Source organism: Silene latifolia, chromosome X, assembly GCF_048544455.1.
Source record: "Silene latifolia isolate original U9 population chromosome X, ASM4854445v1, whole genome shotgun sequence".
Lineage (NCBI taxonomy): Eukaryota > Viridiplantae > Streptophyta > Magnoliopsida > Caryophyllales > Caryophyllaceae > Silene > Silene latifolia.
This window is the reverse complement of record NC_133537.1, coordinates 318,629,243-318,639,110: the sequence shown is the minus strand read 5'-3', so window position 1 is coordinate 318,639,110 and position 9,868 is coordinate 318,629,243. Positions and strand designations below refer to the sequence as shown.

The following is a 9,868-nucleotide window of genomic DNA, read 5'->3' as shown; positions in this document are numbered from 1 at the left end:
AAAATACAAACATTAAACCCAAGTACTTACTTTGAATAATCTATACCTATAAAGGTTGACAGGGTGACATAAGGACAAAAAATACAGACATTAAACCAAAGCAGTGACTTTGGGTATTCTTTTTTTTTTTTTTTTGACAACAATAACTTTGGGTATTCTATACCTACACAGATTGATAGGGTGACAAAAGGACCAAAAATACAGAGATTAATTGAATATATGACTATATTCAAACATAAGCCACATCTCATAACATCTTTCGTCCTCTCCCAACATTACCATTCATTCATAACATATTCAAACATACGGACATTTATTGCAGCATCCGTTCTTAATAGCCTTAGATCATTCATACAATCCACATCATTCATACATACAACATCCATGTATACAAAATAATAAAAAGAAATCAACCCATTACCATCGTCAAAATTAACATACAAAATCTAATTAAATCATATAGTGTTTTATGCCCTAAGTTCTATGAAAATATTAACAATAAGAATATACCCTAAGTTCTCATCAATGTAGAAATACTATTACGTAAATTAGAAGAATACAAACATTTATTCATCGCCATTGTCATAAGCTTCATCGTCGTGAGGAGTACTATTATCTATAACTTCATCAATTATGGCGCCATCGCCATTTTCGTCCTCTAAATCAATATAATTTCATGTTTATCCACCTTTTTTTAAAAAAAAATTTGATGAATGTTAAAGTTGGATCATTTCAGAAATTTTGAGATGTTTAAAAAATGAAAAATAAGATTGGTCTTTCTAAAACTCTCTCTTTCTAAAATTTTCTTTCTTTTTTCATGAAACTTTTTTCACCATTTTTATGACCTCTGTTTTTCTTGAAAAATTTTCCACAAGGGATATTTCAATGGAGGATTTCCCTTCTTTACCGATATTGGGGACGATCAATGCTTTGATCAATTCCGCCATAGTTGATGCTGATATTGCAACTCCTTCTTCTACGATTGTTGTGAATAATAATGTTCCGAATAATTCTCATGTAGCTGTCTCTTCCCCAAATGTGGATAATTCTAATAATTCTGTTACTCGTAACCCTAATTCCGCTACGAATATAGTTCTACCTAATTATGTACAGGGTGTTGTTACTGATAATATTGTGCTTAATACTGCTGTGAATTCTGATATTCCTGCTACTAATCCTTCAGTTACACCTAAATCTGTTGTGAATAATACTGTAAATGGCAAGAAATGGTCCTCTGTTCTTAAAGAGCAGAAATTAGGAATGAATCTTTTGTTCTGTGAATCTAGTGTTCAGTCTACAAAGATTGAAATTGAGCAATTCGATTTTGAAAAGGAGCTAAAATTATGGGAATTCACCTTGATGGGAAATGTTCTTGGGGCAAAGCCTTCTTTGAAAGTTGTTCAGGACTTTGTGCTTAAGAATTAGGGTAGCATTGCCAATCCTGTAGTCCAATACTTTAGACAAGGTTGGTTCTCTTTTAGGTTTTCTTCAGAGGAAGAAATGACCAATGTTCTAAGACAAGGGCCATGAAAGATTAATCAGAATTCTCTGATTCTTAAACAATGGTCGCCTTTCTTCTATGAGAGATAGATAGAGTTGCTAAAGTGCCAGTTTGGATCTTATTTCCTGGTCTAGATCCTTTCCTGTGGTCTGACATGGTCCTTAGTAAGATAACAAGTAAGATTGGTAAGCCTCTATATGCTGATAATGCTACAACATCTAAAGAAAAACTCTTTTTTGCTCGTGTAATGGTTGAGGTTGATGTCTCTCAGGACCTGCCTGAGTGTGTTGTCTTGAACGTTCCATATCTTGGCCAAATTTCTCAGAAAATTATATATGAATGGCTTCCCTACTACTGTAAGTGGTGTGGTAAATTGGGACACACTAGCAGGACTTGTAAGAAAAATCGAGGATCTGAGGTTTCCAATAAGGCCTCTCAGCAGGTTCAAACTCATCCAGTAGTTGTTCCTGTCATGGCTAGCTCTTCCCAGTTAGTTAATCTAGTTGTTTCATAAGCTAACACCTTGGAAACAAGTATTTCTCCTACCACAGAACCAGGTGGTACCTTAGGTTCAGCTTGTGGGAAAGATGTCACAGAGAAGAGGCAGGTTGACTCAGGCTGCATTAAACAAGGTCAAAGATCCTTTATTACTGTTTTATCTTCTTCCAAGCAGAAGCCTAAAATGCACTCAGAACGTCCTGTGGAAATTTTTGTCCCTCCTTCTAAGGATAGCTCTTCTCAAACTGTTATTTCTAATTCTTTTCAAGTTTTAGCTAATGATATTTCCCTTCATGAAGATGTTCTAATATTGGCCCCTGATCAGTCTGAACTAGGTGGTACCTCAGATCAGATGCTGAATGTGGTATGAAATGATAAGGGAAATGATGACTCAGAATGCAATATGCTAGGTCAGAAACTCCCCTGTCATGCTTCTGTCTCTTCTGAATCTGCTTCTATAATGCACTCTGGATGTTCAGGCAATATAATAGTGGATCCCCAGTTGGATCAGATTCCACCAGACAAACATATTCAATGAAAGTTTCCTCATGGAATATAATGGGGGTTCAACTGTCCTATTAAACATGAGGAGGTTCTTGATTTTTTGAGGACCAAAAATCTTGACATTCTAGCTATTCTTGAAACTAGGGTGAAGGCTGTTAATGCTTCAAAAATTGCAAAAAAATTCTCAACTTGGAAATTGATTTGCAATTATGAAAAGCACTATAATGGTAGAATCTGGTTTTTATATAATCCCATCACTATTTCTATTTCCCATGTCATGGTTGAAGCCCAAATGATTAGTTGTGTGGCCCATCATCATGCATCCAATCAGGATCTTCAAGTGAGCTTGGTTTATGGGTTTAATGCTGCTAAAGATAGAGAGCGCCTCTGGTCTGCTTTAAGAGCCACTAGAACTACTCTTCCCTGGATTGTTCGTGGTGGATTTAACATTGTGAGAAGCCCTGAGGAAAAATTAAGTCCTAATCCCTCTGTGCTTCAGGACATGTTGGATTTTAATTCTTGTTTATTTTCCTGCTGCTTGGATGATCTTAATAACACTGGCATTAATTTAACATGGACTAATAAGCAAGATCTCCAATCTAGAGTGTGGTCAAAGCTTGATAGAGCTTTAGTTAATCTTGCATGGCTATCTCAATTTCCTTCTTCCCATGCTGTCTTCAAAGAAGCAGGGCTATCTGATCACTCTCCAGTGATTGTTTATGTCTCTGATTATACAAAAATTCACAAGAGGTTTAATTTTATCAATAGCTGGATTTCTCATCCTGCTTATGAGGAAACTGTAAATAAAGCTTGGTATACTCATAAGCAAGGCAGCCCCATTTTTTGCTTGTTTGATAAACTGAGGAATGTCAAACATGCCCTCACACAACTGCATAAGAATGGATTCACTAGTATTTCTGCTAAAATGAAGGATGCAAAGGATGCTCTCAAAGCCTTTCGAGCTAATCTCTCACTGGATCCTTTTTCTGCTCATTTAATCACTGAGGAGAAGGTCTTATTATCTACCTATAGCAATCTTAAGGAAGCTCAGATGCAAATTTTGAGGCAAAGGGCTAAGATTAAACATATCCAAGATGCTGATAGTTGCTCCAAATATTTCTTTGCAAAAATAGCTGAAAGAAAGCATCAACAGATCATTGGTGCTATCAAAGATTCTCAAGGTCTTATTCAATAGGGTCTGGCTAAAGTAGAAACTACTTTTCAAGACTATTATCATTCTCTCCTAGGCACTAAAACCATTGTTTTACCTCTGAGTGTGGCAATGCTTAGCTCTGATGTTATGTCTCCTGCTGACAAGGCCCTCTTAATCAAGGATATAACTGATCAAGAAATAAAGGAAGCAGTGTTTGGTATTGATTCCAACAGCAGTCTAGGCATTGATGGATTTTCATCTGGGTTTTTTAAATCCTTATGGCATATCATAGGCAAAGACTACTTGTAGGGCAGTCCACAGTTTCTTTAAATCTGGGAAAATGGCCAAGCAAGCCAACTCTACCCTCATTACTCTGATTCCTAAGAAACAAGCTCCCTCTTCAGTCTTAGACTTTAGACCAATCTCATGTTGCACTGTTTTCTATAAAACAGTTAGTAAAATAATCTCAAAAAGGCTGCAATCTGTTTTACCTACTCTTGTGGGTGAAGAACAAGCTGCATTTATCAGGGGTAGAAATATTTTTGAAAATATCATGCTTTCCCAATCTCTTCTGAATGGATATAATAAGAATAATATCTCACCAAGATGTCTCATCAAGGTTGATATCAAGAAAGCTTTTGATTCTTTGCAATAGGACTTTATTGATGACATGCTTAAGATCTATGGTTTCCCTGATCAGTTTAGAAATTGGATAATGGGCTGCATAACCAACACTTGGTTTTCTCTAAAGCTTAATGGAGGAGTCTTTGGATATTTTCAAGGTTAGAGTGGGGTAAGACAAGGGGACCCTTTGTCCCCATATTTGTTTGTTTTAAGCATGGAGATCTTATCAAAGTATCTTAGGACTGTTTGTCAGGGAAAGCAGGTTTCTTATCACCCTAAATGTAGCAAGCTGAATTTGACTCACCTCATATTTTCTGATGATTTAATGATATTCATAAGAGGGGATTGTCCCTCTGTTAATGCAATTAAGGAAGTGCTTCATACTTTTGCTCGGCATTCGGACTCGTATGCTAATGCAGAGAAGACTAGCATATATTTTGGTGGTATTGCTCTGAAGTAATTCACGATATTCAGTAGGATACTGGGTATGCCCCTGGCCATTTCCCATTCAGGTATTTGGGTATCCCTTTGCACACATCTAGGATTACAAACACATGTATGATCAATTAATTACTAAAGTACACAGAGAAGTGCAACATTTGTCCTCTCAGTTGCTGTCTTATGCAAGTAGATCCCAGCTCATTAACTCTGTCATTTTTAGGCTTGAGAGCTATTAGAGTTCTTATGTTCTTCTTCCTAGGGAGGTGGTTAATACTCTTAACAAGGTTTTGTAAGAATTTCTTCTGGGGGGATCCCAGATAAAGGAAGAAAGATGGTGTTTAAAAGCTGGACTAATATTTGTGCCCCCTGGAGTGCTGTAGGGTTCAATATAAAGGATATCCAGGCTTGGAATCATTCTCTGATGATTAAGTGGCTTTGGAAATTGTCTGATAATGCAGAGGGGATTTGGGCTCAATGCCATGCTGCCTACAATCTAAAACATCAGGATATATGGACTCTGGACAATAATAATAATTTCTCTGCAAGGTTTAATGGTATTTTAGACGCTAGGGATAAACTTGTGACTCGGGCGGGGAGTATACAAAGAGTGCAAAGCGACTTCTTATCAACTGGACAAAAGGGTAGAAACTAAGTCTTTCTCAAGTATATGGTTTTCTCAGGAATTCCTTTTCAGCAGGATCATGGGCCACTAGTCTCATGCAATCTGCAATTGTTCCCAGTCATAGAATAATTTGCTTCATGGCTGTTCAGAATCACCTAGCAACTCTTGACAATTTGCAAAGAAGGGGATTTCACCTGGCTAATAGGTGTTATCTATGTGGAAGTACTAATGAAGAATCACACCTGCATTTATTCTTTTCATGCTCCTTTTCTTCTGCTGTCTGGCAAGGGCTACTGTCATGGATGGGGATATGCAGTTCAGGTAATACTCTACCGCAGGAGCTAAGGAAAGTCCATACTATTTCTGATCAGAAGAACTGGAAAATGATATGTTTTCAGCTCTCTCTCACTACTGCTGTTCACCAAATCTGGAAAGAACGGAATTGCAGAATTTTTCACAATAGAATGGGGATTGTGCAGGCTATTATCAGCAGGATTCAGTTCATTGTAAAAATCAGGCTTTTACGAAAAGTAAAGAATAGTAATCATAGTATAGCTACTCAATAGGCATGTCATTAGTTTCTTTTTTGGGCATTTTATGGCCTATAGTTTACAGGCAATCTGTCTCTAGTTTCTTAGAGTGCTAGTCTTTTGCAAATGTAATTTCTTTCTTTTTGGAATGAAATGATAACTTTTTGCAAATAACAAAGAAAAATAAGATGATGGGAGTGAGTTCAGTGGCGTATCTAGGATTTAGATCATGGGGGTGCGGAAAGTTAATAACCAAAAGATGTCATGTGTAGATGAAATTTAACTCTCCGACAACGGTGCTCAATTTAGGCGTAAAATTTATATATATCTCATCCTTTTGAGCAATATTGTGTTCGATCCAAAACAAAGTTAACCGGAACTTAAATTCCTATATATTTATTTTAAATACTTCATATAAAGTTATTAAGTTGACGAGATTAAATTTATTCATATTATAGTAATATATACCCTCTTTTTGTTTTATAATATGTATACTAAAACGACTTATAAAATGAAATAAACGAAGTAGAACATAAACTTTGGAAGTACATATATAATTCTAAAACAACTCAATTCAAAGGATTCAACTAATAAATATGCTTAGTAAAAAACGAAGTATTTTATATGAATTTTTCAACGTAACTAATTCATTTAATATGGTATAGTAGTTATTGACGAAAATTTGAGACAACAAAAGCATTTAAATATGGCATGGTATTAATGACGCCAGTAATTGCAAAAGCAAAAACACAAAAGCATTTAAATACGGCATGGTATTAAACTATTAATGACGCCAGTAATTGCAAAAGCAAAAATATTAATGATGCCAGTAATTGCAAAAGCAAAAACACAAAAGCATTTCTGGAGGATGAAATTTTGAAGTTGTGGAAGATGAAAAAATGGTGTGTGATGGTGGGAAAATTTGAGGTGACTTTACACTGTTACACATGCATATACTCGGAAATGGATCCTCTCCATTTCCTTTCTCTCCATTTTCTCTCACAATCTCTTTAAAATAATAATTTCCCCTTTCACCTTCATTTTCCTTTATCTTTATGCGTAAATTTAGAACCGTTAGATGTTGTGCATATGCGATCCGCACCGTTAATAGGAACTTGCCTCTCCATTTCTTTTTAGGAAATGGAGAGGAAATGGGCTCCATATACTGATATACATTTAATGCTACCAAATTATGCCGCCTACTCCCCTATTCCTTATTTTCTATACTCAGCCCACTTGCACAATGATCCGCCCGTTTCCTTCTTATTTGGTATGTATCCGCTCCATCGCAAGCTTGCGACGGATATGGTCCGTCACAAATGAGAATTTATGTTTGTCGTATATACAAAGATATACTTACTCCATTCAACTCCACTCTATCATTTTGGTTTTTGTTCACTATTCACAAATGAACATTAATTACAATTTTCTCTCAATACGTAAAGTGAAAATATATTCATCTGTGATCTTGTTTGATTCATCTTTACGATTACATTAAAAATATCTAACTTTTACAATTTTTGCAAATATGTAACTAACGATATTTACCACGTAAAATAAGTGTTGGCAAACGTGAAAAAGTAAAGTGGTAGAATGGAGTTGAATGAAGGAAGTACTTAATTGCTTAGGTTTAATTTTCTTGTGTTCAAAGGACAATCATATAATGAGTAAAATTTTGATAGACTTTCTAATTTACATTAAGTCGAAAATGTTTCGTTGCTAAAATAGTACTCCGTACTGATAAACAATCAATTAATATTTATCTATATTAATAAAGGAAGTTTTTTTCCGAGCGTTTATAGAGTCCCCAATTTTTTCGAAAGACTTTAGCGATATTAAATAATAAAGATAAAGATAAAGATGGATTTGTGTTTGTATGAAACTGTGATATACACAAAGATTAGATATTTTTTATATAAAGCATGACTTCCTATTCTCATGGCATGCGTAATATTTTTTAGGGGCTTGATATGCTTAGTTTAAATCTTCTTCTATGTTTTTTTGTTTTATACTCACTTCGTACCAATCCAAATGTAACACTTGCCTAAAGTATCCGTACAAATCCAAAGGTAACATACTATAAATAGATTGTAAATTGACAATAATACCCTTATTTCCTCCTTATATTTACATAAATATCAACTTTTGCCCCACACACTAACCCAATATACAAGCTTGCTTTCCTCTTTTGCCCCCACTTTTACCCTCTTTACTTGATTTTCCCAATTTTTACCATGTTACCTTTTGGTACGGAGGAAGTATATATATTTTTTTTATTATGAGCCGTTTCTATTTATTTAATTGCTAGAGATGCATTATTAATGATTCTACTTCTTTGAAGTCTCATACAAGTTTGTTGGTTTAATTACAGGTTTCATCATCAATAAAATCAATTGGGATTCTCTTCACTTATGCCTCTCTTCATTTCCTTCCATTTCTTATTAACGTTTAAGATTTCGTTTTGAAACGATCCAACGGTTGATTGTTTGATGAGTTGGAGGATGAATAGTGATTTAATATTGTTGTATTAGAGGAAATAGAAGGAAATGGAGAGAAGGAAATGGAGAGGATCCATACTCCAATAAAACCATCAAGGTTGGTTCCCCTATATAGATATATTATAGGTATCTTATTTTACCAATGATATTTCTATCTTTATCGGCGGTTTATCGACTAACTTTTATTTAGGGTATATGACTTATTTAAGATGTAGACTTTCCTTTTTGTTTTCAGTTGTTCTTAGTTAAGTACTCCCTCCTATTCACTAAGATCTTCCACAATTCCGAAAATGGCAAATTCACTAAGTTCTTCCACTTTCCTTATTAGTCTATCATTTGTGGTTTTTATGACTTGTGACCCCACATTCTCTCTCTTATTTTCATTTTCCTCCATTTTCCACCACAAATCTCCTTTCTCTTAAAAACTCCCCAAAAAGCAATGTGGAAGATCATAGTGAATCGGAGGGAGTATATGTTTTCGTTCTATCCGTTTTGCAATTTTCACGCCTTAGTTGAGATAACTTCATACTCCGTATGCATTTTTTAATATCACACAACGAGGGATCAATAACTTTACTTGCAGATTTAGATTTTCCTTTATAATCCCTATATTCATCTTATCAATGAGTTAAAAGTTCGATGATGCGTGCATAAGCATATACTTTTGAGAATCTATTTATAACATAGACTAAAATTTAATCATTCTACTATTAATTGCACTAAACAAAGAAAAACTAATCGACGTATCAACTTCGTATTTGGAATGTGATGAGTGATGACTGTATAAAGGTCTAAAATTCTAAAGTTTGGCGGCCGTAACTTATTAGTCATGAAAAACAGACGTATGATTCAAAAGTTTGTCTACAGGAGGTAGCGAGTCGTGAAATGAAGTCAACAAGAGGTCAAGGTGGAAAGTGATTGTGTGGTGGTGCAAGACCTACAAATAAGAACGATTGGAAGAAGCGACCATAAAAAAATTATTGGTAGATCCCCGGGATCATAATAATAAGGTAGCGCACAAGTTATCTCATTTCGGTCCTTGGATTATAGGTCGTAGAAGCTAGGATTTGGGTATTCCATTGGATGTTGTTTGTATGGCAGAACGCTATTCTAATTTATGTAAACAAAGGGAGTTATTTCATAATTTGGTAAGTAATTGATAGGCTATCGCACACCTATGCAAAAATAATTTCCCTAGACACAAATTAATGTAGTAATAGGGGTTGAACACAAGGAAAAGGGAATTGCGCTATGAAATGCTATGAAAAGATTTCTATCAAGGTCGGTTACGTTTGGTTTGGTTTGTTGGTTGGTTTGTTGATTAACAAATATAAAGTGATGTAAACTATATGATTAAAGGAGTCTAGTGGATTCGGGTCACACATGCAAATGTAAATATATATTCATGCTATATTCGGTAATAATAACATTGTCAATTGTTTAGGCTTAAAGACACCCACCTCACGATATTAGTGTCAACCATAGACCGGGTCCTAG

The 9,868-nt window shown here is 35.1% G+C and overlaps 1 protein-coding gene across 1 annotated transcript; it reads left to right on the top strand.

The window, feature by feature from the left end:
- The first annotated feature begins 1,655 nt into the window (after positions 1 to 1,655).
- Positions 1,656 to 3,965, top strand: LOC141620634 (uncharacterized). The gene is made up of 4 exons (XM_074437454.1): positions 1,656 to 1,990; positions 2,036 to 2,363; positions 2,592 to 3,684; positions 3,751 to 3,965. Exons 1-4 carry the CDS (start codon positions 1,656 to 1,658, stop codon positions 3,963 to 3,965), a joined length of 1,971 nt encoding a protein of 656 aa, XP_074293555.1.
- Positions 3,966 to 9,868: the final 5,903 nt, after the last annotated feature.